Source organism: Temnothorax longispinosus, chromosome 7, assembly GCF_030848805.1.
Source record: "Temnothorax longispinosus isolate EJ_2023e chromosome 7, Tlon_JGU_v1, whole genome shotgun sequence".
NCBI classification, from domain to species: domain Eukaryota; kingdom Metazoa; phylum Arthropoda; class Insecta; order Hymenoptera; family Formicidae; genus Temnothorax; species Temnothorax longispinosus.
Window position 1 is genome coordinate 4,174,510 of NC_092364.1, and position 27,468 is coordinate 4,201,977.

Sequence of the window (27,468 nt, forward strand, 5' to 3'; positions counted from 1 at the left end):
CTAAAATTATGAATATTCTAATTAAATATGCATATCTATATGTATGAAAAAATGAGAAAAGGATAAAAATTTTAGACAAAAACTGTACATGTCATTTGAAGAAAAATAGTAATCGATCTTTTCTCAAGTGCCATTACAGCAAAAACAAAACGTGACAGCATACGAAACAGATTAGATTGTATTAAGTCTTTCAACAGCCTCCTCGATTACTTCCGCCCGCTTTTATCGAAGGGATATTCGGCCATAGAGAACAACGCGGCTGATCAAAATACGTCAGTTACTAGTTTTATTTAATAAATATAATATTACATTGTAACATAAGGAATATCGTATGTAATCATCGCCATTCGCGCCATTCCGCGCTCGCGCGATTCCAAACGGCGACGGGAACACTTTGCGAATCGTCCGAGCGGCAGCGTGTGTGAACATGTAATATAACTTTTATTCTTTGTGATATAGAACACTTCTTTCTCTCTAACGACGGCACAAAACATACAGTATGTTACAATATCGTTACAAGGGACAGTCATTGTGGCGCCGAGCGATTTCGTCGCTCGACAATTTCGGGCATTTTGTCGACATTTGCAGAAAATCTCGGCGTAGAGGAGATCCGACGGCGCTCTTAAACGGAGTACAATTTCGCGACGTGGAAAATATGTTGGAACAACGAGCCGAATCTATATCTCCGTAGAACCGTCTACGGGCGAGATTTCGCTGCTTGAGGCTCTTTTTTTTTTTTTGATTCGTTACATTTAAGCTTAAACGAAGCGGACGATATGTTATCGTGGGCAGTGTCGTTAGTGCGCATAATAAAATAACAATGTCGAGAGATAAATAATATCCAACAGATAATATAATATCAAAACAAGATAACCCCGTTTATTAATTCGTCTGATTAACGCCAGAGGCTTAAACGTGTTCAAAAATAAAATTAAGAGATAAAATTAGATTTATTATATCAAATTAAAAACAGTTTTATCATATTCACATAATATGTATAAAGCAGATAAATAGAATATATTTTCGCAAGCCTTTTTTCGGCCAAAGATCGAACGCGATAATGTGTTACGGCGATGATTAAAAGTGACAACAGCAACGAAGGAGATAACTTACTATACACTTTACCCCGTGCACCCATCCGTCCGTCCTTTATTTTCCATTACTCTTTATACGATCTATCGGTTTAACGATTTCATCGACGATCCGCTATTTACACAACATCGTTAAACCTCGAACGCTCGTTCGCGCCGTGAACCGTGAAATTTATCGGAGCCATAAGTCTATCGAAAAAATTTTAATAACCGATGCTTACGAAGCTTGATTACCCGGCGACATCGAGTCTTATCGCGACAGATTTCTTTCTGCCTCTGACTTTTTCGATTTTTTAACGCAGTGTGTGCGTTTTCGATCGATGTTAAATTTTTGCCAAATCGATGCGCGTTTCGTTAAATAACTCGCGTCTGGAAATAGAGGATTCACGGCTGAAATCAAACGGCAACGACAATTTGACAGTGACAGCGATCGAAAACGAATTAAATTTCAATAAAAATATATTTAGTGCGACAAAATGTAATCGTGGACAAATGTAACCGCTAAAATAACAATTAATTGCAACTTGTTACATCTCTTATTGTTATAGCGATAGAACGATATGATAAAAATACGTCGATTATCTGTAAATAAACGAATCAATTAATGTTAACATGAATGAAATTGGAAATCTACAATCTGATGGTTTATGTATTAGAATTTTGGGCAGAAATGTACACGCGCGCGATAAAATTCCTAAGAGATAATATAACGTCGGAGTATAAAACCACCAGGAAGTTCACCGTACTCGCACCGTATTTATAAATACAATTTTTAAATAAGAAAATTTACATAGATAACGTATCTTTCGCGTGAATTAAAAAACTACTTCGTAATAACTATACGAATCCGCTACATGGGGAAGCGACAAACACTTTGCTTGCCGTTTTTACGTAAAAGTAGCGACCACATTTCTTGCGCCCTCGCCTCGGAGAAACTAATTTCCTCTCTTGTTTCACGCGCCGGAGGAATGCGACCGTGCGACCGGTCCACTCGCGCGCGCGGTAGCTGCACGGCTTTCCATTAATTAATCTAATATGTACAAATCGGACCGACGGTACAGCCGCAAAAAGGGACACTTCGAGATTCTCCATGGAAGTGGAAGATTGCTGGAAACGCCACGCGACGATACATATCGCACTTCGCAGAGTCTCTCTCTCTCTCTCTCTCTTTTTCTGCGACATTTATCATTCGCGTGTCTCAATACTTATCGTTCGTTCATAATAAAGTAATTACATAGAACTCCACGGAAGTACGGTATATCTCGTTATCGCACTGACAGGTTTCCAGTGCGTGGCATAAACGTCTCGGAAGAGAAAGAAAAAGAGAGCGAAAGAAGATTTTGCAATCGTTAACGTCACGTAATTGTGAGAACTCGTCAAATTAATTAATTATTTGCAATTCAGTGTGAATTATATATATCGTCGTATCTTGTGAAGACCGCCTCTACCCGCATTGTCTCCAAGAGATAACTTCGTCGTCTGGCACGCAAGTTTATTTTACACGCATTATACTTTACTACATTTCCCGATTGCGTACGCGATATACACGGGGAGGAGATATCTCCGGAATATCGCGTCCCCCTCGTCTATAAGAAGACACTTACTGTCAATACCCGCGGAGAGGGAGAGAGGGAGGGTCGATAGCAAAATATCTGACATACGAAAATAGATGTATAAGATTTTCTTTACATCGTTTCGCTATCACAAAGGTAGTCTACGGTATCGGTAATTATCTAGGGTATAAGTTACGACGTGATATGTAATATGTACATATACGATACAATATATACATATATCTCTATACGTTTGATAAAAGAAATTTACGTCAGTCAGCTGTCAGTCTGTTTGTCCACGGTAACCGCCGTACGAAACAGATAAAGGACACTATATGAAATTTTAATTCTTTTGTTCTCCGTATAGGCCTGACTCTCCATGGCCCCTTTTATATCTCCCGTGAAATCACTTAAAAAAAGAGCTGTCGTGAAGACACGCAGAAAGTTAGAAATATCATTTTATCGTTCAAACAATGATAATAAACATTTTAGAAATTAAATAAGAAAGTTTAGAAATTGAGGTTTTTTGACACGAAGACAATGATAAAGAAATTCAGAACTGCTAGAGCCTAAAATCTTAATAAATATAGTTGAAGTCACTCCAGCGATACAGGTATTAAATTATGGAAGAATTGTTTGGAAATTTTAATGAGTAAAACAGATCGAGATAAACCTGTTCCCAAATATCTCGCTCCAGCGAATATACATATATTAATTAGATATCTCAGACTCTGTTTGGAGTAAATTACTAGTGTATTTATATATCTGCGTGTATACATCTCTCGCCTCTTCCCTTCCCTCTCCCTCTCGATAATATGCCGTTCGATAATGAAACGCAAGGATACATCGCACAGGAACAATATGTACAATGGTGCACGCACGCGTTGCACGTTCGTCATGATTAGTTAACACAATAAATTGTGTTGCATCGATCGAAATATTTACACGCGCACTCTTCCTGCCATTAAAATTTCCTCGGAAAATGTGACGCAACCAGTGCGGAGCATCGCTTGAAATGAAGAGTTCTTAGTCAATAATTTATAAAATCGTGAAATTTATAAATTTTTGATCTGTATGAAACCCTTTTCTCCTTTTCTTCGAATAAAGTTTATGAAAGAAATTGAGTATAAGAAAAAAGAAAACGGTATATAAAAACATGATTTCTAGGCCAATAGAGTACATTGTCGGGATTAATTTTGAAAGAAATTAATCAAAATGTCTCTTTCACACGCCTAATGGAATAAAAAGGTTGTTGATTAAAAATTTTTTTAAATCCTTCCTGATACGACAGAATTCATTTTAATTAAACCGTACGAGTCAATTGTTTATTTCAATTGTCCCAGAGTGGTCAACGTTATTTGTCACATTTTTCGCCGCCCCGCGAGAAATTATTGATTACTTTCGCTTCTCTGTATCGCTTCCGCAAAGTTCCGTTCCTTACCGCCAACAACGTCGCGCGTTACACGAAGAGTCAAAGAGGTAGTATTCAGTACGATTAACATACGGCAGTGTCATTTGGAAGGGGGCAGAACGCCTGTGTGTACTTTTGGAATTTTGCTAACCGATCAACGTGCGAGCGCGTCAAGATCGACGGCCGATTGGCATACATGGCTTATTATAGGATCATTGCACGAAGTTTACGTTGTAAGTCTCGACTTGCATCGGTTGCAGGCCGATCTCCTGGAAACCATCCTTCAGACGCGCGCCCGGCTTCGTGCCGGTCAACGACGTCTTCGTGACGTTGACCTTGTCGAGCTTGTAGAACGCGGTACCCTGCGCGAGTCTCTCCGTGAGCGGGCAGTGCTTCAGCGCCACGTCGATGCCTACGGAGCAGCTGTAGCCCTGCCGGTGCAGCACCATGAGTGCGCTGTTCACCGGGAAATGTGGCAGCTTCTGATCGTGGTTGGTGCGCAGATTGAGCAGGTGAAGGTCGCACGGGAAGCTCTGACTCAACAATCGGACTTCCGGCGCCATCGTGACCTCCTGCTCGCTGCCGTCGACCACGAAGATGTTCACCGGATAGTTGAGAGTGTTGCTCAGATGATTGGCGAACAGCGACGGTCTCGAGTATCTGTCCTTCTCGCCGCTGATGTCTTCAAGCAGTAGCCAGTGCTTGATGACGGTCCGCCTATTGTCCAGCAAACCCTCGCCCATGCCCCGCGAATCGTCGTAGAGAGTCCTGCGATCCAGCATCACCTCCAGCCAGCCGGGCTGGTAGCTGGCCGCGCCCTGGCAGTGGTTCACCAACAGTGTCAGTCGGTGACTCGAGTCCTCGATGTAGGCCATGGTCGTGATGGGAAAGTAGTTGCCTTCGATACCGATGCGCTCGATTTTCGTGCGTTTGATCATCTGGTGGCCGTTCAGATCGGTATAGAACTCGGGCGGATCGCCGTTCGAGATATCGGTCTGCAGGCGCATGAACATCTCCGTCTCGCGATTCTTCGGCGGCGTCTCGAAGTCCACGATGTTGCGCAGATAGATGGCCTCGCCGAGGCCGCCGTCGTGATGGTAGATCGCCACGTGATGCGTCAGTAACTTGCCGTACTCGACGGTGAGACGGGAACTCAGGCTACCGCTGACGATATAAATCTTCTGGTGCGGCGTGTACGCCTCCAGGACGTCCTTGTCGGTGTCCCGGAGATTTGGGTCGGGCATGAAGAGGTAGGCACCGCTGTGGAACTGCGCCGAGGGATACGCGGCGAACTGTACGGCGCACTGCATGATCTTGCCGGTGGATTTCTTCGTCACGCGCTTCAGGAAACCCGTCTGTCCGTCAAACAGCAGCTTCATCCGTTGATTCTCGAGCTGCACGTCGCCCACCTGCATGGGTTTGATGGGAAAGACGTTGTCCTTGCCGCAACGGCTGCAATACACCGTCGAGATGGCCTCCGCCGGCACCTTGTCGACTTGCCGCAGGTGATACGTGGCAATCGACAGCGGTTTCAGCTCGGCCACGAAGAGCAACACGTACACGTCATGCGTGATGCTCGTGGCGTTCATCACCGGCGCGATTTGATAGGGTATGGGGTTTCTTTGGGGATCCAGGACTTTGATTTTATACGACGTGACTTTGAGACTGATCACCTCCTGCCTGGGCTGGGCCAGTGGATTGAACAGAACGATCTTCCTGGTCTCATGGCCGTTCACGCCGATCGGTATCTTCTTCGGCAACTTCTCGTAGCTGTCTCTGTCCGACTCGGCCAGCACGTAGACGGAATTGGATTTGCCGCTGATGGTGGCCGCGAGCGACTGGATGGCGAAGCTCTGCAGGCTCGTCGTGTCCGAGATCGACTCGAAGAGTTTCAGCGCGTAATCCTTCATGACGAAGGACTTTGAGGTACCGGTAATCGCGTCGTGATGCTGGAACAGGCCCAGATTACGCCTCGCCTTCACCAACTTCTCGAAATACGTCTCGTAAAGTTTTATATCCTTGCCAGACTGCTTGGCGAGATTTAGCGTGATCGTGTAGAGGATCTCGGCGGATCTGAGATTTGCCTCGAGCTCGCGATCCAGGATCTTCATGTACGGCCTGGTGGTAAAGTAGCCGCTCCAATAGGCCGGTCTACCCTCGCTGAAGATATCCGAGTACACGAAAAAGTCGCCCGTCAACGACGGGAACTTGACCACGCGTTTTTGTATCTCGCCGAAGTAGTCCTTCGGCGTGCCGAACACCACCTCGGCATTGTACTCGTCCTTGCGGCTGTTTATGTAATCCATCAGGATCTTGTAGTTGGTGTACTGTTGATCCCACTCGATCGCGTGGTCGTATCTGAAATACAGATACAATAGCGGGAAACGTGACGTTTCGTTAATAGAACCAATTTTATTTTTTTTTCTTGACACATGTATGTTATAAAAAGCAATATATATCATGTTTAATAAAAAAAAACTAGTTTTCCAGTTAATATATGTATAAAATAGTAATATTGGTCTATCAAATTGTAATTAAATTATGTGTTAACAATATTTTACAAATTTAGAAGGTAAAGAAAAACGTTGTTGGATACACGTGTCTCTTTTCCGGAACAATAATGTTATTAAAAAAATACGAAATTGAGAGAAATTTAAGGGAACCGTGAAAAAGAATTCTAAACGTAAATAGGTGGAAACCGGGAACGGTCTGTTTTTCAAAACGAAGTTATGCGAACCTAAAGTCATCGCCGAGCGGCATCAGCACGACGTTGTGAGTGAACAACGAGCCGGTTCTCGCGTACTGCTCCAGTAACAGCTCGGCCATCTGCTTGACGTTGTTCGGCGTGATCTCGACGGCGCGGACCGAGTACTCGGTGTACTCGCCGCGTATCTTACGGAAGTCGAAGTTGAGGCAGACATGCGGATGTGGGCCGCACGAGTGCTTGATGTTGTAGATGTCGAAGGGCTGATTGTGGGTGAGCATGTCGGCGGCGCCGTCGCGATCCCACGGCTGTCGCCAGACAAAGTCGCCGTACTGCTTCTTAGCGAACCATTGCTTCCACGCGTAATGTATCCTCTGGATGACCGTTCCGGACGCGCCCGAGGCCCTGAGGAAGTACGGTATGGTGCTGCCGTGGCCGAACGGGTCAACGGACCAGCCCGACTCGGGTATCACGTCGAGATTCGTTTTCAGCCACTGGTGACCTGAAGTTTGGGAAAGGAAGCTTTTCTTACAGCTATAAATTACAGCTTCTACGCGAAGTGTATCTAGAGAGTACATCGATAAAGGAAATCGATAGTTTAATCGCCACTGGTTTAGTCGTAGCTATTAATTATCAAGCATTTTGCTAAAAGTGTTCTACAAAAAAGAAAATACCAAATATTTCGGATTATATTTAAAAAAAATAGTAATTTCTTTTGTGTCTCCTTGTATTATTATGATTTTATATTAAAATGCTTTAACTCTTTGGAATAATTGCAAGGGGGCGTCTAGACAGAATATCGGTTTCTCGTAATGCAAGGCTTATACTATGTGTTTTAGATAAAATAAGAAAAATGTTGAATTCATTCCTACTGTAGATTTCAAATTCGTTTTTAAACGACACACATATAAAAAGACATCATAAATCTTTAAACACTAAATTAGATATTTTTTTCATTACTTTATTTTGAATCATTTGTATTTGTAGTTCGTCGTTTAAAGTGGAAATTTTAGTTCGCTAACGGAGTCCGATATTAATTCGCATACGGCTTTAGTTTATTTTCGTTTAATCTCCTAAAACTAATCTACAACTTAATTATGGATCGCGTATCGCAAAAGCCACGTCTGCCCGGCCTTTTTTATGGCATGCATTAATTTGCATCGGGGAGAGCCTTTTAAAGTTCATCCATGCCGCGTTCTGCGCGATGCGATCAAATATTCATAATGTGCGGATTAATCCGCTGTTTCCGTGTCCTGAATATTCCAATTCTTCGAACTATGATGAACATGCGCCGAAAACGTAAATTTACTGACTTGTCCATGCACCAAAATATTAAACGAACAACATAATAAAGTCAATCAATAAAATAATATATCGCTAAAATCACCAATTAAAAAGTCGAAACATTATCGAGATGACGTAAAATCCTCGGTCATGTTCAACAAAAATGTATCTTTATTATTAACAAGATTTGATTCCGCAAGCCTCATGTGTTATTTATGAAATTTAGAATTTATGTTACCTACGTTTAACAAATATTTAATTAAATGGTACGACGACATAGATACATTCGATTAATTAATTAAAAACGGTATAAAATATAATAAAGCAGGTATCTCCAAAACGAAGAAGTCAGTAAACCGGAGCCGGTCGGATAAACAGAGTTAGGGTAAATGCGATTAAAGGAATACGCCATTAGCGGATGGGAAACATCGGGCTCGTCGAAAAAGTTAGCGACGCCGCGGTTGGGAAGAGGGTCGTCGATCATGCCCGGGCAGGGCCAGGCGACGCGGAAACTTGCGGGTTGGCGAACGAAGCCGCGAAATTAATCCCGTAGGAACGCGAGCGGAGAACGCGGATAGGCTCGCTGGGGGAAGGCTAATAGAATTAGCCCCGCGAAGTCAGCGGTAGTTAAGCGACAGATATATAGGAATAGAAGAGTCCTCCTACTCTCTCCCCCCCCCCCCCGTCCAGTTGTGACAAGCCTGGGGTGTCGTGTACGTTATCAGCGTTAACTATCGTTCGACTGATGTTTTTAGCGTAATCTCGCGAATGATTGTTACGGGTGAGCAAGTACGATAAATGATATCTGCGAGGCACGCGACCGGTATACGGTCCGTAAATCAAACGGATTATGTTACTTGAACAAAACTCTTTCTCTCTGATATATAAGTTATACCTTATATTGTTGTAATGTTATCATATCTTACGTCGAGGCGAGTTTGGCTTAGAGTAAAATTGATTAATTGATGATTTGACTCGAATGAAATTGGATTCGAATGAGATTTTCAAGAAGTTAGTAATTATTCAACGTCTGTATAATACGAAGATAGGAATCTGGGTATTTAGAAAAGTTTCCATTGTTCCATTTAATACTATTCGGGGAAGTATGCGGATATTAATGTTCACTTTGTGACGTGAACATCTCGTGAATCTACCTAAAATCCAAATTCTCGGGGTCATTCGCAGCTCGCTCTGCAACCTGGAAATTGCATCAATTATTCGAGCTCGGCCGCAAATTGCGCGTTCGTCGTGCTATCCCGCCGATGGAGCTCGCATTATTGTGGAAGTAGCGAGAGAGAGCGAGAGAGAGAGGGGGGAGGAGAAACATAGAACTAGAGAAAGAGAGATAGAGAAAAAGATAGAGAAGGAGGAGAGAGAGAGAGAGAGAGAGAGAGAGAGAGAGAGAGAGAGAGAGAGAGAGACGGATGAGAGGACGCGGATAGAAGCCAAGGTGGGAAAGAGGGACTAGAAGGGTGCCTAATGTGGGGAATAAACCATTAAACTGTACTCAGCCGGTGCTCGAGTGATTATAACTCGTTAGAGCTGCACGACATGTGTGCATTAACGGAATTATCACGGGTTACAACGCGGGTTGCAACTCTCCCTCAAAGATATTGCGTCTCTCTTTCACGTATTGAATCCGCCGCATTCCCGCGAGAATCCGAGTGGGATAATCGGGGGAGAATTACTTTCTAAGAGGACTGAAATCGATCTTGTCTATTTTAGAAAAAGCAGGTGTATTCCCCGGAATATAGGTGCAGGGATCGCGAGTCTCAAATAAAAATAAGAAAACTATTTGATTAACGCAGTTGCTAAGCTTGTCAAATCATGACGGAAAAGTATAATCGCGTAAAGTAAATAATAATAATATGTATAGGATAAGAAATTTTAGAAAATAAACGTATATCATTCAGATCTTTTTTTCGTCTCTACGTTTCTCAAGTTTCTAGAAAGAAGGAAAGGAATGAGGAAGAAGAACTTACGAAAAAGCTACGGTCACGTTCTGGTGCTCCGAGATAGAACGTGCAAGTGGGAAAGTGCAGCATGTCGAGATGCCACGTGAGATACGGGGGTATATGCTGCACGGAGTAAATCAACGTGCTAATTTTTTGGCTCCAACTTGATTCCCGTGGAATTTCAAATGTCGACCTTATCGCGAGACGCTCGAAGGAAGCAGTATTTTTTTTAATGAATTCTTTTGTCCGCGATGTCCGGACGAACGAACGAAATGGAAATTAAAAAGAATAATTCGCATTTCTATTTCCCATTCATACAAAAAATATGTTATACAAAGCGTTCGATCTTTTTTTCGAAATTTTCAGGGTATTTTAATGCTTCTATTTCAAGTTTTCGCGTAGAATGGATTTTGAAATATCTATAGATGAGATTCCAATCTGGCGAGATTGTCGGGAAAGAACCGTGACGGCATTGGCGTGAATAATGCAAGGCCTTCACACTCGTGTCTGTCGTCGATTATTAATAGTCCGGATCGGACGTATCGCGATAAGCCGCCGTGAAATTTTCAAACACTCCATAAAACAAAGAAGGGGCGAGAGTCTATATCCATAACTGGCCGATAATGAGAGACATCGTGCGCCACTTGTTGCTCTCGTTCCGAGTTCTAATCACCGAAGCCGCTACGTCGGTCCGTATACGAGCCTTACATTTTTCCCAGCGGAGTTTGCCAGACCGAGCTCATTAATCGCTATTAATTAGCATCGACAGACCGCAATCCCAGCTGGAGCTTGTGATTATACAAGTTCCACTTTAAATCAGATTACCCATAATTTGGTATCGTTAAACGTTATCGCGTCATTTCAGCTGCCGTTTACCCTCACTCCACTTTCAACAATTTTCCGACGTTATCATGTAATAATTTAACGCCAGGCTTTAAAAAGCTATGTGCAATACTTCTAATTTTAGATTGCTCTCTATAAGAAAGATACGAGGATAAGTATGTATTTCTTTGCGCGTTTCAACACTATACAAAATTATTGATCAGCATCAAGATTTTGTAGACAGACTGTGTGATAGACTTTTAAATAATTTACATTTAAAACACATGCCGCGGGCTTGCCGCAAAGCGAGAAAACTAACAGATTTTTTCCTGTCGAGTGGTATTCACGGGATTATCCCTGTGTGCATGTGTCCCGCTAATTGCAACTAATTTCCAGCGTCGGTATCGGCGGACGAAAACGACAGGGAGAGAGATTCTGCGACAGCCCGGTAATGGACCTCGTCTCGATACGCTTCCGGTTATTATCGTTCCTCCAGGGTGTTACAGGTGAGTCGCGAGGGAATTGCTCCGCGTTTATCTCCGCGATTCACAGCCGACATCGCAGCACGGCCATCTGGACCATCCGCGTTGTTTTCCCCTGTTATCGAATACGCGGGGTCTCGATTGTGGGAAAACATTTCTCGCTTTGCTGCAAACGTCTGCAGTCTCACGATTGGTTTTTAGTTCCGCAGTTTCGACCCGCGTAAAAAGAATAACGTGAACGGGAAGAATACAGACATAATAAAAAGTATAAATAGAGATGTAATACTTTGAAAAGAAAAATAAGTAGAGAGAATGACGTTAAACACGACTGTTAAAAAATAAATATATAATAAACTGAAAAAAATAACCATAATAAGTAACGTTTATCGTTTTACTGCAGTTCTGCATTTTTTAATTTAGCTCTCTCGAAGTTATCAATGTTGTCATTTTTTGTTGAGAACGTTTTCCACTATATGCATTACATGTACATTTAGGCTAAATAAATATACTTATTTAAATTAGAATACAACGGGGGTAAGTGACAGCGACGGGGCGATGCTCGGATCCGAAATGAGACAGACAGGCGGATAATTAATTTGTCGTGTTTATGATTCATGGGGAACGGATTTCCATCGCAAACACCCCGCCATTATGATACGATCGCTTCCATTGTCCTTACGTCGAATCAGGCCGGCCGGGGGCCGTATATCAGTCGGCCATTCTGATCGAACAGGTGCGATCGGAATGAGATGCGTTCGGCCTCTCGTAAATTATGCCGATCCGCTCGCCATGCGTGACGTCCGCGATTTGTTGCGGCATGCAGTTGCGGTCGAATGCATAATTCCACGCGCGGAGGAGATCCATCCATAATGCCGCGCGCGGTTCACTCGGGTCACTCTGATAAAAACGAATATAAAATCAGCGCCGCCGATCGATACGTACAATTTAATGCCAATTTTCATCTGTGCGATAATAATAACGCGTTTATAATTAGACATACTCGAAATGTGCATTGGTGGAATCATATTTTTATAGGATCTTATATGAAACACGTACGTTTACTTCGTTATATTCAACGGTGATCGAAATGTAAATTCACCCTGCAATGTATTATTAACGTAGCTTTTCGAAAGAAATTTTTCTTCAAACAGTTATATTTAAATATACACCTCGAGATTATTTGTTTTAAATTTCATGAAGTAACTTGTATCAAAATTCCGAGTTCTCCAGCTTATTCCGAAACCTTCTCTATATGCTCGAAGTTCTCTCTCTCTCTCTCTCTCTCAAATTTCCGGAGGCACCGGCATGTTTCGAACAGAGTTCGGAGCAATCGAACGCGTCGTCCAAACTCTCGCGGGATTGTCTCGTCTCTCTTCCTTTTCCAGGCTCCGGCCCCGATCCTCTCGCTCCTGGGTGCAACAGCAACCGGTCGCTTCTCTCCCGGGGATCTCTCGATTCCGAAATAAGATCTCGCCGGCCTTCTCAATGGCAATTCTCGAGCGAAATACTTATGGCTCGGAAAGTTCTTCGTCGCTGCAAACCTTGTGTATACGTATGTGTGTGTATATATGTTGTATATGTGTTGCACGCGACTTTTATACGACGGCAAAGCTTGTCGGTGCCGATCTCGCTCGATAGCTCGATCGGATTTAATCAAGCGGAAGGAAAAGTGCAATTCGGGATGCACCGGGCAGGAACGGAGGAAGGAAGTCGTGCTCTCCCCCGTCGTATACATGTTTCGAGCTCAGATGTACCATGTTTTTTTTACGTAAATACATTATTAAGGTCTTTTCTTTTTATATTTTAATTTCTTATTTTACATTATTTTTCCATCTTCATTCCATCTAACAATAATTCGTGTATCGGAGATATGTATTAGAATGTACGTATCGTAATTCCTAATCATCTGTTTGCGCATCAAATATCAAATGTTAGCTAGTTCTATCTTGAATTTTTCCTTAGATGAATTCTAAGCGATTAGCGTTGGATCGTGGACTAAAGTTAGAGCCGTAAATGCAGCCATAAATGCAGCAAGACACTTTACGCGCAACATCCGCTCGTTTTGCGCTTCCGAGCGTCGTTCTGCATTCCCGTCTCGGCGGATCAACTGCAATTGCGATCGACACTCGAAGATCTAATTACGGCCGACCCCTTTTCTTGGCGGCTTGTTTCATCTCCCCGTCGTCCGTCCGAAGGGTGGCGAGAGCAAAGAAGGCGTTGGAAAAAAAGTTGAACAAGCGGAAGGAAGAGGAAGAGGGGACGGGAACGCGGGAGGTACCATTGTCTTCCGACTACCGCAGGATCTCGTTAGCCTACTTTTCGCCCTCTCTATCCCTTTCTCTCTCTTTCTCTCTTTCCCTCCTGTGATCCTCCAGGCGTACGACGCTTTCCTTTCCGCGTGTAACGCACGTCTCTCCGCTTTTTTTCCGCTTAGATAATCACCCTCCCTCAAACGCCGCCTATTGTCGTCGCTCCTCTTTTTTTTTAACCCGCGCCCACGTCATTTTGTTCTTGGAGCTTTTCTCCCCCTTTTAAACCTTACGCTTCCCGCGTTACTCCGATATTTTCGCAAATCTGCCCGCGTTGTTATCCTCAGGCTTATGCATCTAAAAAAAGCTTTAATCCGATATATAATGCGTCTGCATTATGCTTCGCGTAATAATTTTCACATTCGTATAGGTATGCATAGTTTCCCAGGTTGTTTTTTATATAACTTTTACGTAAAACTTTTCCCTCACGTTACATGCTGCGTCCGTTCTTTATTGTATTTGATGTCAATACAAACTCGAAGCCATAACAGTGCGTTCACTTGGACAATTCTTTTTGCATATTGCGCAACAAAAACATAAATTTAAAAATATTGATATTTCGACGTTCTTTTTATACCATAGAAAGATCAACTCTGAAAAGAAGTAACTATACTTTCTTTTACGTTATTTTTCTGATTTCTTATGTACATTTGAGTCTCGTTTACTTTAAGGATACGGCCAGTTTTGGAAAATTCCTTAACTAAATTAAATTTTACAATCACGCATGCATTTTGAGCTCGTTAAATCGCTACGTCGAATTAATTAATATATTCATTGAAGTAGACATCGTTTGGAAACGTGACTCGGTCCCATCTTTGCGAAATAGGCATGCCACGTTTATCGCTATCGTATAATACTCTTCGTCTCGAGTAGCGAAATAAGGCTCTATCTTTTTAACGATGGAAATTCCGAGCTCGTTCCGCGAGCGGTTACGAGGCGAGGCGAGGCGAGGCGCGCCCGACGAGCGCGACCGGCGACGAAAACGCCTGTAACTAGCTGCTCTCTCGGTCAAAGTGCTCTCAGTCTAGTCGAGAGCCATAACCGTAACTATTCTGTAGCCCCGTGGAACAATAGCTGTTCCACAATAATAACAACGACGCGGCCGCAATAACTTCCACATTCACGCGCAGCCGTGCCGAGGTGGGCGGGCGAAAAGCTTCCAATTTTTGAGTATTCTCTTCCGCAGAGAGATATCCGGAGCCGCAGGATGTCCCGACGAATATATTCGAAGTCGCAATGTCGCGAGGGAAGTGAAAACGTCTTCTTGCCGGTAAAAATTATTTTTAAACAAACTTAGCAAAAAATTATGCGTGCAAAATTGCTCTTCCACTAAATACTAGTTTTCTTCGAACAGGCGCGTTAATTTATTAACGGAAAAACATGCAAACCGCGTTCATACCACTGCGCAACGTGACGTGTCACATGCATCGTGGGATCACGGGGACTCGCACCGGTGGCTTTCCGGAAATTGGCGGATTTCGGAATTCGAGAAAACAGAACAGTCGCGGTATATCGCGCGTGCTGTCGCGTACTATTTCGATGCAAATATAACATCGATGCGCGGCAGATCCCGATGGGCGGTCCACGACGAAGCCCGGCCATTAAACGAATGTTCTCCGCTATATCGAGAAGAGGGTTGTTTCGTCGGCGATAAAAATCAATTCGCCGCCGGTGACGATCGTATTCGGAAAGACTACCGGCGAATTCAGTCGGACGACGACGGCACCTCTTTCCGTTACAACTTCCTCGGGGGTGCCTCCGTATTAAGATCTATATTACGGCACCCTATATGCCCGACGTACACGTTATACCTGGGACACGAAGCGAAACAGAATGCGGAAACAGAATGCGAGCCCGGGGGGAAATATGGAGCCTTCGGGATACGACGTAGCCCGTAAACGCTTTTATCCCGCGCGATATTTGCGACGGGATCTTCCAGGAGCCTGTCTAAAAGCGGGAGGAACGCCGACGATGATCGGCGCGCGAGAGAGCCGTGCACAGTCTAAAGAGACGACCGGCCAGGGCTTCGTTCCGCTTCGATGTTATCGCCGCTCGCAGGATTATACTCGGTCGTCGTTTATTAAAAGATCGTTCCTTTGTTCGCGCGCCGCGCCGTGAAACTCGTGCGAGGAAACGGGAGCCCCGGTCTAAGACGGTAGGCTGTCTCTTCGAAGCATATCGCCTGAATGCCTGCTCGCGCAGAGAGCCAGAGATTAATTTTCTAGACCAGAAGAAGGCGAGAAATGGGATTTAATGTGACACCGGCCCAAGCGACAACCGAACGTTCAAGGATGTTGCTTCATGAAATGAAACAATTAATTTGGATACTTGAGAATCTCATCGATGAACATGTGTATACAGCCTTTTATAATCATTTATATTATTTTATAATACAAATAATTAAAAAATAAATATAAAATATTAATATTAATATATTTATAATAATAATAACATAATAATTTATAATTGTACCTATAATTGTACAAAGGCTATCTCAAGGATGGTAACTACAGTCTTGTATAATGTACATATAATTTTATAAGAAATATTGTATTATGCATTATATTTTGATGTATAACAAAGAAATATTTTGCAAATACCATGCACGTAAAAATATTACTTCTAGTTATATAAAATTTTAATTCTTGAGTTTTTCAAAGAATATTTTATATTTTAAACCAAATTTTTTTTCTAAAGCACATCCGATGTTGTTACACGTTTGTACATCAGATAAATTTTTAATTTCTTCAATATCCGGAACAGATTTCCGATGAGATTAAAAGTCTACGATCCGAAGCTTGCAATCGTAATATTGAAATAAGATAAAGATATCTAAAAATGACGTTACATGTCATCGAACAATCTTTCAAGTTCAAAGAAGTGCTGGCGCGACTATTGATCCGTGATTTACAAACTACAGTTATGTTAATACATTAATCGTAATCGCGCGCATGGCACGGACGTTGTTTGCATTTTCGTCGATTAATGCATGGCGATTTATGCGCGGTTTATGCACACTCGCGGCAAATTGACGATAGCACGCCGGACTTTCGTGTTTACAGCGGGACGGGGGACGCCGCGCCGTCTACGTAATCGCGAATATCGGCGCCGAATGTTTGCGTCGATGCGACTGTTCGTCGGTGTAATGCGTCCCTCCGAAAATACACGCGTGTACGATAATATCGAGTCCAATGCACCGGCAGTTTAGTGCGACAGTCGTTAACGGTGGCCGCGCCGAACTTGGGCGATTTAACGTTCTAGGCGCGAACGCGCGTCGCGCCATACATATTCAGTGGCCCGATAATTAGGAGTTAATATACCTGAGCGGCATTATTTCAATTTAATGCCGGCGCCACGGCAAAATCGCAAATGTCCGCGCGCGCCCGCGAAATCACCATTGTGCGACCGACGCGCATTCCCCCGCATCGCGACATTGGACGTTACATAATTCGTGCTTTGGTCTTAATTCCGTTTATAAACGCTACTACGATAAAGAATCTTCGGGCAATCGATGCGGTTTGCCAAATATTTGATCATGGGTTATAAATCTGAGATTTCGAAATAACTGGTATGCAATAAAACCAAAATAGGAGAAATACATATATGTACATACATGATCAACATTTCGAAATGAACATTTTAGTAATCTTTGATAATCTCGAACCTCTTTTGTTATATTATATTTATTTCATTCTGCTGCAATATTTGCGGGATACATATTTTGCGAATACGAACGAATAAATGGGAGGGCAATATCTCAAAGATATGTAACGCGTCCGAATTCTTCAAAGGCTGGAGCAACAAAAAGCACGCGTATTCGTTACCGAAAAATTTCGCGTTGGCGAAACTCTACGAGTTTAATATGGAGATAAAAGGAAATGTTCGCGTTTCTCGTTACGCGAGGAGGAGGCGCTATTAACAGCGGACCGCACAAAGCCCGGATATATTAGCGGAAAAGAGGCACCGCCGTCGTGCGTTGCGTGCGCACTCGCGCACACAATGGAGATTCGGTTTTTGCGCCGCGACGGCGATGAATACACCGGCTGTGCAAAAACAAGCTGTTAGATCCGCACCATCCGCACGACGACAATTATTTCGCGCGGACGCGCGAACACAAGAGCGAGCGAAATGTATTATTCGGGCGAGCGCGGTCGGCCGGGCGCGCTGCCGCGCGGCTCGAGGACTCTCGTCTGTCCTCCCTCACTTGTGCACGCGTTTCGCGCGCGTGGAAACCGCGCGACGCGACAGGTCATAACATGCTGTACGTTTTGTTGTTACACCCCCTTCATCCGCTATTAATGATCGTACATACGTGGCTCGCGGAAATTTCGCGCCGCACGCCGTGTGAGCCGTGTCCTACGTCGGCGTTATTACGTATATAGGTACATATGCGCGCGTGGCGCGGCGAATTTGGATCGTTCGGAAGCAAGAGATATGCGGCGACAATATTTGTTTCCTGAAACGTCGGGCTTTTGATGCTGAGGGAGTGACAATTAAACGCGGTTGCCGAGGTGGACCACGCCGCTCCACAAAATTGCACGAAATGTTCCAACGTTTGTCGTAAATTTATATTTACCACTATTACCGTACATATAAAATTATTTCGAAATTATAACGAACGGAGAATGTTCCTTTTCAAAAGCGGGAAATGAAGATTCGGTACGAAGAGATAATTGAAGTCGAAAATGAGCTTTGATAAAATTGGATGTCTAATTTTCACCCTCGTCGTATTTACGTCTCAATTATTAAATACATTCCGATAATATAGACTAGATTGTCTGGATTACACATTCAAGATAATTAAGACTTTTCTATCTTTTCTATCTTTTCTAGAGAACCATAATTTTAGAAAATTATCTTTTCTTTTTCTGAAAAAGATTTCTATAACAAATAACGTTATAAATACTCAAGATGCCACTTATATTTATGTTCTTTTTTTGCATAATCTTCATACAGACCAATACAGACGAACTAATTAGTACTAATGTCGAATTCAATTGATTATAATTGAGAGATACGGAATTAAATTAACGAGTCTCCTTTTCGCTTGACTTGCTTTTTAATAATCGCGCGAGAGCAATTCTATCCGAGCTTATTCTTTTCGGCGCCTCTTTTACAGCCTTTTCTTATATCGTTTCCAACATTGAACTGCTCGAGACTACCACCGCGTATTCCATGTTGCGCCAGGTCACGGTACGCCTGACCCGACTGCGCTACATTCGGGGAGAACGGGCACACGTGGTATACCCAGCAAACATTAGGAATAATCCTGCCGCAGCTATGCGACATATGTACGATAATAGTTATTACCGTCCCTTCCCCACGTAGCGAGAGTGGGCCATTCCACGTCGTGATATCCCGGCGATACAGCACCACGCGAGAGCGAGCCCTGGTGGAAAGGTAATCAACGCCGACTGAAATTTCCACGAGGGCGGTAAAATCTTTCGCGGTAACATTAAACCGAGCGAGAGCGAGAAGGATCCTTTTCCCTTCATTGCGAGAAAGAGGAGGTGGTGGAGGAGGAGGAGGAGGAGGAGGAGGAGGAGGAGGAGGAGGAGGTCGTAATCAGACGGCTCTCCGAGAGGACGACGGAGACGATGACGACGACGACGTAGCGGAGAGCAATTTTCCGTTGAGAAATCCGCTTGCACCCGCCGCCTTATTACTCTCTTCCTCCTCCTCCACCTTCTCGTAGCCCTGCCGCCGCGTGGCAGGACGGGAGAAATCCTTTCCATCCACTCGAATCTTCTCCTTTTCGCGCAGTGCATCGTTGGCGATCCTTATTGCTTCCTGCCGGCCGACACTTGGCTAGCAAACGACAGGGATATCCTACCTAGCTATCTACTGGTCGCCGGAATTTCGACGTCCCTTTGGTTGTCGATAGAGTGTTTTAAAACGCTGGCTGATTTTTATAGCGTCGGAAGGAAGAGAACATCCTTTCTCGTCATGTTGGATTCTTCGCATTTCCGTTCGCGTTTTTATGGAGCTCTTTTTATAGTGGTTCGGTGGGTTCGGAAGTCAGCGGGTTTTTTTTTACATTTTATGTTCGTATCTTGGCGTTAAATTAAAATATTAATATTAATACATTTGATATTTTCTATTATATAATATGCTCGACATAATAATTAAGAAAAATGAAATTAATATTAAAATTTGACATTTCATATTTGCTCAACGCGTTTCTTGACTTTCCACTGTCTAACGCGATTTTTAAGTTATATATCGGTTTTCTCTTTATTAATTATTATAATTAATTGTTGTATCAAAGCTTTTAAAATCGCCAAAAAATAAATTAAATAAGTTTTAATGAAATGTGTGAATTAAAATCTTGAGTTTTATCTTTATATTGATCTACTTTTTTTCTCTTTATTATAAATTTAGCAATTTGAACGTGAAAATACGTTACAACAAATATTTATGATTTCTAATTTAATGTATCGAAATGTCGACGATTAGAATATACGTTTTTTCCTACTTACCTTCAATGAGCTGATCCAGCATAGCGTAAATGTGAGAAGTTGCTTCATCAGTCATGACCCAGCCTCCGGTGGTCATTTCCAGTCGACCGTCTTTGACTAATCTTTTTATGACCATCTTCTTCGTCGGATGAGCACTGAAAATAAAACTTGTGATAAGAGAAAATAAATGTGAGTTTGAAAAAAATGGAATCAAACCTTTCAAAGATAACACGAAAGAACACTTTTCAAGTCTTGAAGAATTAAATAGGTACAACTAGTAGAAAAAAATAAAATATAAGAAAAGAATGTAATATCATACGTGCTAATCTGCTAATTCAACATAAAATTGAAAAAAGTACAAACACTATGCTTAAATTCTGGCTTGAAAAATCGATTCTAAATTTAGCGCTCAACGAGTAAATGAAATTGATGCGTGTGTATTGCGCAAATAATCGTTCTCCAGCGTAAATGATCAATCCCAGTTCGACTTTGGATCAATGTCGAATTTCTCGCATGGCTTGCGCCCTGATTCGCGTTTGTTTTATACTAGCTATCACACAATTCGGGTTGCAAATCATATTTATCGCCGCCGCCGTGCCGCGCCGCGCCGTCGCGTTTCAGCCAGTTAGGATTTACGTGATTTGTGCGTCCGAGTGTTATGTACGACCTACATATCCTTCCTTATTCGAAGGTGGTTTCCACATTACGTCGTTTATGTCAGCCATAAAGCCGCCACGGATTCCACCTGCTATATGTCTCTCTCTCTCTCTCTCTCTCTCTCTCTCTCTCTCTCTCTCTCTCTCACTCTGTTTTCCCAGGTGGCTAGTAGGTTGGTTTAAGGTCGCTAAAGCTAAGGTGGTTACGCCCAGGCCAAACTGGGGCGTTTTGAGGATGAGCTTTCCTCGACGTGGGTCTGTTTAAACTGCACCGCCACCGATGTAATAAATTTTTTATGTACGTTCGATGTCGATACAATTTTCTGGCGTTTTATGTTCTCAGGGCTTCGGCGCATATCGGATATCGGTGCAATCGGTCTGATTGGTTACACAAAATTTCAACGATGAAATTTCGAAATAAAACACATAATAACAGTAATTATTCTAAACTACTCATGTCTGTTTTTAAAATGATACAAAATATATAATTTTACAAAATTTATTAAAAGAAATTCTCTATCGTAGACTGTAATTTTTAATTGTAATGTAAAACTTCATCAATTTTTATTAAAATAGATCAAATTTGATTTCAGATTCCATGAAAATAAAATTTTCTGTAGCGTATGTAATAATTCCAAAAGGAAGAATATAATTATTTTTAACAAACGTTTATTTAAAGAATGCATGTAAATTATAATTGTTTATGCAAATCTTTTAGATAATTTTTTCAACAGGTCTTTATTAATCCTAGTACAACTATTTTTTATTAATTTAACTATTTTATTATATGTATATCAATTTAGCAAAAATTAAATATAAAGAAAAAGATAAAGAAGTAAAATAAGAAATATATAATACAATTTGATGTATAAAGTTACAGCTATTTACAAAAATACGTTTCAAATGTACGAAAGTATACCTAATTCAATACGATGGAAAGTACATTCCTAAGACTTTCAATCGATTGTATATATTATAACCATCTCATTCTTTCATGAGGAATGACTGCTCCTTCGTACTCGACAATTCGCAAGCATCTCCATTCACGTTTCTGCCCAGTGATCCAATAAAACTGTATCGATCCGCAGGGTGACTAAATCCGCAAGTAAAAATTACTTTTGAGCAAACCTGCGAGATCTCATTCTGTCTCTAACAACTGGAAGAGAGTAATGAAAGCGAGCTCCCCCGGTGAAACTCATCTGAAACTTATCATTTTACCCGCTCTCTTTCTCTCTCTCCTTTCTCGGAATCCACTCGTGACACTTCTCCGTCTTTCCTACTTCATCCACGGCTTTTCCGCGGCTCGTTAAGAAGAGAAGGACCGCCGCGCCACCCGCCGTTGTTCTCGGGTTTCCGCTCCATTCTTTCAAGCGCCAAGTGGTTCGAGAGAATCATCACCATCCCAGTCCCTGATACTATGGCTCCCTCCCTTCTCCCTCCCTCTCGGCCTATTTTACAACAATCCATTTCCGAGAGAGACGTTTTTGCGTGTGAGAAGCTTGCGGTTTAACAAAAGCCAATAACCGTTTCGAAGCTTTCGTGTCCTCAAAAGATTAGAATAACGTCGATATAAGAAGCTCGTCGATCGCGCGAGTCGCAAGTTCGAATTTCAAAGTTCGAAGGTAGACGATAAGTCTTGTTTAACTAGCGATAACTAGTTTTACCAGGTGTATTCAATTACGCGAGGCTGTTAGTTTTCGACATTCATCTATACGATGCTCACTTTTCCGTGGTTGAGCCACATTTTACAATTTCGAGAAAAGCTCGCGAGATTACGAGAAAACTCATAGTTTACTTAACACACGAATGCACTAACCGGTGTTTATCTATAATTACAAATGCAGAGGCCAACATTCGCATTAATGAATCATCCCCTAAGAGAGCTCAGATCGGGAAAGCGATATTGATTATCGCGAATTCCGAGAATAATTCGTACGCCGCTTTATCGGAAATTTGCCGGACGTCGCTTAAAAAATCTTGTTCAATTTTTATTTGCCTGTTCTATATATTTATCAAACTTATTATTATTTACGTTATTCTTCCTAAATATATAATTTATATATTTAGCTATTTATTATATTATCATACTAGCCTTCAATATTTTAAATTTAAATATAAAAAGAGAAGTTTATATACGTTCCTTTTGTATAAATATATTATAGAATTTAAAGAATATTTTTCGCGATATATTGTTTGACACGAGATGTATCCGATGCGCTTTCTTCCTCTCTCTTATTCGCAAGTATCGCAAAACGCTTGATCGCGTATGCACATAGAATGCACTCACCTGTCCCACCATAGCGATAAGAACGAAACCTCGCTCCAGATAAAGGTCATGTTCGGCCACTGCTGCAGCTTCGAGACCATGTTATTTAGGATGCTCCTCGTGGAACTGTGGAAGTACTGCTCGAACGTCTTCAGCCATCCCGGATCGGTGTGACTGTGAGGCACAAGGATAACCTGCAACAGAGAGAAACGCGATACCGTGAGTTTTATCAGAAACGTGCCACAAATAGCAACATGCTGGGACGTGTAGGTTAATGCTGCCTTTCATAAAATATCTAGTACCATCCGGAAGAGCTTCGGTAAAAGTAATAATTAATTGTAAAACGAGTTGGCGGAAATTCCCTGTATTCGAGCGAATAAAAATAATTTCAAAAATGTTTCATATAAAATTAGACTCAAATTACCTGAGAATTAAACTACTTTATACATTATACATATTAAATGCATATACATATATAGTATATATATTATACATATCTATATTATTGTATAAACTATAGAATGGCTGTATGTATGTATATTCCCTATTAACTCCTAAACCCTTTGACCGATCTGGACCAAATTTTGCATAGTTACTCTCTAGACCTCTGTGGGAAATACAGGCTAGCATGAAACCCCAACCCCTTCCCCTGATTTCATTCCCTTGACACTTTGTGATAATCCCGGGCAATGCCGGGTAGAGTTTAAGCTAGTATAATATGATATGGACGAAATATACATATAACCATCGTCCTATTTATAGTATTCCTTATTAATTTTAATTATATATATTTATTAAAATCTGATTTTTATGTCACGTTAACATAATTATGTGCAGGAATTAGTACATCTCGAGATGTGCTTTGTGATAATTTACGACTCGATTTTATTTAAATTAATCAAAAATGTAATTAAAAAACATTAATTTTTCAGACAAAAAATAATTGTTTTATTAATGGATTTAACGTTTTTTATTAATTAATGGCTAATTTATACTGTTCATCAATCGCTAAAGGCAAGATCAGTTGGACAGAACTTTAATCTACAATCCGAAGGGACGGCGCCAAGGTTCTGTATCGATGCGTTCATCGTTAATCAGAATCTTTCAAAGTGATCTATTACCGAGTAATGCAAGCCAGTCGATCTCGATTTTCGACGGTAACAGCCTACTAACATGGAGATTCGTTAATTAGCCGGGACGACATCGACATCGGCTTGACGACGTTATAACGACACTGTAATTGATACACTGCCGTCTCATCACTATTAATCTGCATTCGTAGTTGACGAATGTACCTGCAACTCTCCCAGAGACGATTTGTGCGGATTTATTAGTTTACCTCTGGTGGTGATTCGCACTCTCTCGGCAGCGTTTAAAAAGAGTGTTTCAATCTGTCTCGAGTATCGACGTGTCGATATTTGGATTGGAGTGCAAATGACATTCCTTTTTTTTTCCCTCCCACCCCCGACGGACCCCGACTATGCGGGCGTGTGCCATCGCGCGATTTTATTGCTGCTCGCTTTGTTGCTAATATTTCGCACTGGAATGCAATTAAAAGCTCAACCGGATTTTTAAATCCCGCGAGAGCGGGATGCCGGGGTCGTACGAGCTCAAACGGCTTCTGCGGCACGACGTTTTGCTCCCTTTCGTTGGAAACGATAATTGTTACGACGATAGTTTCGTCCGATTGTATAAATTAAGGATACAATTTGATGTAGGTACGTGTGGAAAGCGAGACGTCTGATTACCTTTGGCTGTAATCTCACCTGATCACATCGACAGTTAATTCGCGTTCCAGTTAAAGCCCCACGATATTGCGTAATCTTCTACTTCATAATCGATACCCGACTCAATCGCCTTTCGTTGCGTATTCATACAGGGAATGCTTCATGTAGATAGGTACATGATAAGTTCGATCGATCCTATATAGATAACTCGTTCGCAATAACTGTCTCCTCTCTCTTTCTCTCTCTTGTCCCCCCCCCCTCTCTCTCTCTCTCTCTCTGTAACGATATGGAATAGTGGGACGACAATGTCAATATCGTGTAATTGATATACATACCGCTGTAGCGAGTTAATAATTCAAATGACGTGAGACGCATCAACGTCGCGCTCGACACAATGCGCGCGATTTATTATGTATTGTCAACGGTAAATTTATGCAATTTGGGACGCGTCAACGGATGATAATGTCTCCGAAGTTCCAAGTTTGTACTTCCTTCGAATCGCGTGAATCCGGAAATGTATAAACATTTTCGACAGCCATCCGATCTTTTGTGGATGTTGAATTATTATATTGTTATATTTTCACGCAGTTATTGGATAATTTATGCAAATGTAATAATAATAAACATTAAAGTATAAAATGTTATGAGACAATAAATTGCATGTGCAAATTGCGATGACACATCTTAACATATATCTCTACTAACAATAAGGGAAAATATAATTATTATAATTGTTATAAATAAATAATATAATTGTATTACATTTCTGATGCCCAAAAAAATTCTAACTCTTTTACGCAGATTTTAAAAATGCAGTCTAGATGATCTCGAAAGGATAAATATAGACGCTTCGGTTTTTCGTTCGTGAGCAGCGTAAGTACTTTTAGTGAAGCCAGTCGGATATTTGATTTGCAAGCTACACAAGGCGGCGTAAATCTTTTAAGCGGGAATCAACTCACAGCGGTAACTGTCATTAGTCGTCGTCCCTGCGAGCGCTTCGTCCGAGCGCTGCGTTTTCACCGAGATTTCGGGCTCTGGTCACCGCCGCCGCGCCGCTGATCAAATTCGCGTCTGCCTTAATTTCATTTCGCGCTCACTACGCGGACAAATTGGAGCGTTCTTTCGCGCGGAACGCGCTCCCGAATTTGCGAAAGCTCTCTCGTTAATCAAAATTCGTTTCGCCGGCCGTATCCCGCCAGTCGCGTCTGTCTCCCCCCACGACGATGGATAATATTATTTTCCGGCGTGTTGTTTACCGAAGATTATTTTCCATCCGATGTTTGTTCTCCGAAAAGAACGAATATTTTTTCACCAGGCATCAAGATCATCATCGTTCGACAATAGTTGAAATATTTAGAAGGGATTTGTAATATAAATTGCATAAAAAGATAATGGCAAATTGTTATAATGCTCTATATTATTTTCACATATCATTAATAATATTTCATTTATTTAATCATTAATTTCTTCATTAATCAAATTTTTTGTCATTTAATTTAGGGTTTAAAAATGTAACAATCATATTTTATCTATTTATAACCATAATAATTATTAGATTTATTAATTTATTATGTATTTATATTATAGATTATTATAATCTTAACTTGTTTTCTAAACGTTATTTGATTTATACATTATCTTCCTTTTTTTTATAAAACAATTTTTTAGCTTTTAGAAAAAAAATTTGTTTTATAAAATATTGAAAAAAATTTTTTTTAATTTTATATATAATTTATAGTACTAATAAGCTCAAGTGTTTCTAAATGTGTAATTATTTGTCACTTTTAACCCTTAAAGCGCACACCTCCGAAAAATTACGTAAAGCGCACTGGGGGTATGAAATACCCCAATGTCTTTAAGTATGTACTGTAACGACGCTATTGACTATTTTATTGCATAAAAATTTCTGAATGAAGTTAAAGTCATGTATTTTAAGGATAAACAAAAATTATAGCGATTTCTTAAAATTAACATTGTTTAAAAAATTATTGAAAAAGACATTTTACACCCCATGTGCGCTTTAAGGGTTAAATTCTGTAAACACAAATCTTCACTTTTAAGCGTGTTTGCCTTTAAAAAAATTTAGCTAAGAGTGCTTAATAAACAACGATCAAATAATGATCGAATAATTTAGTTTAATCTGCATATTCACAATATGTCTATCGTATATATACGGGCGGGTAATCTTGATCGTAGTCAAGGGCCAAGAGCGACGCGGAATCTATTTCACAGGACAAATAAGCGAAGTTGTCGGCAAGCTGCAGGCGGATACTCTGCTACATACGAGATGCATAGCAGCCAGGGCTTATTGGTATGCATGAGACAAGCGCATCGGGTCATAGCGCCCCTTTAATATACCCTCCCACGCCCTTTGCCCTCGCCTGTTCTCACCGGTCCACCACCCACAGCGCCGGCATAGGGTGGGTAGACCGTCTTCATCCCCTTTACTCGCTCCGCACGGACCCTCCGTGTACTTTGTCACCTCGCCGGTAACTTCGCCAGCTACTTGCTCGGATCGCTATTATCGTCCTTAACCGCGACACCGAACGGGAAGATGGAGCGCGAACCGGGAGTGCCCTCGCCTTGCCGCGCAATCACAGCCACCGGTATTATACCCAAACGCGGAGCGGGGACCAAATTGGAATTCAGATTGAAGCGTAAGGGAGCGTGTCTCGGGCCGGTGGAAGCAATTGCTGCGCCGTTAATGGCATCGAATATTAATACCGGAGGGCGGCGAGATAGCGCGATAC

At 41.7% G+C, this 27,468-nt stretch overlaps 1 protein-coding gene across 4 annotated transcripts in view; it reads right to left on the reverse strand.

Annotated features, from left to right (window-relative positions):
* Positions 1 to 269: 269 nt before the first annotated feature.
* Positions 270 to 27,468, reverse strand: part of Alpha-man-iib (alpha-Mannosidase class II b) — a 144,952-nt gene continuing 117,753 nt past the window's right edge. For all 4 annotated transcript variants that reach the window (XM_071783910.1, XM_071783912.1, XM_071783911.1 and 1 more), the window contains exons 4-7: positions 23,013 to 23,185; positions 20,091 to 20,224; positions 6,793 to 7,261; positions 270 to 6,413 (exon numbers count right to left, since the gene is read on the reverse strand). In XM_071783910.1, the coding sequence (XP_071640011.1) occupies positions 4,268 to 6,413; positions 6,793 to 7,261; positions 20,091 to 20,224; positions 23,013 to 23,185 (2,922 nt within the window). In that variant the 3' untranslated portion in view covers positions 270 to 4,267. The remainder of the gene's footprint in view (positions 6,414 to 6,792; positions 7,262 to 20,090; positions 20,225 to 23,012; positions 23,186 to 27,468) is intronic.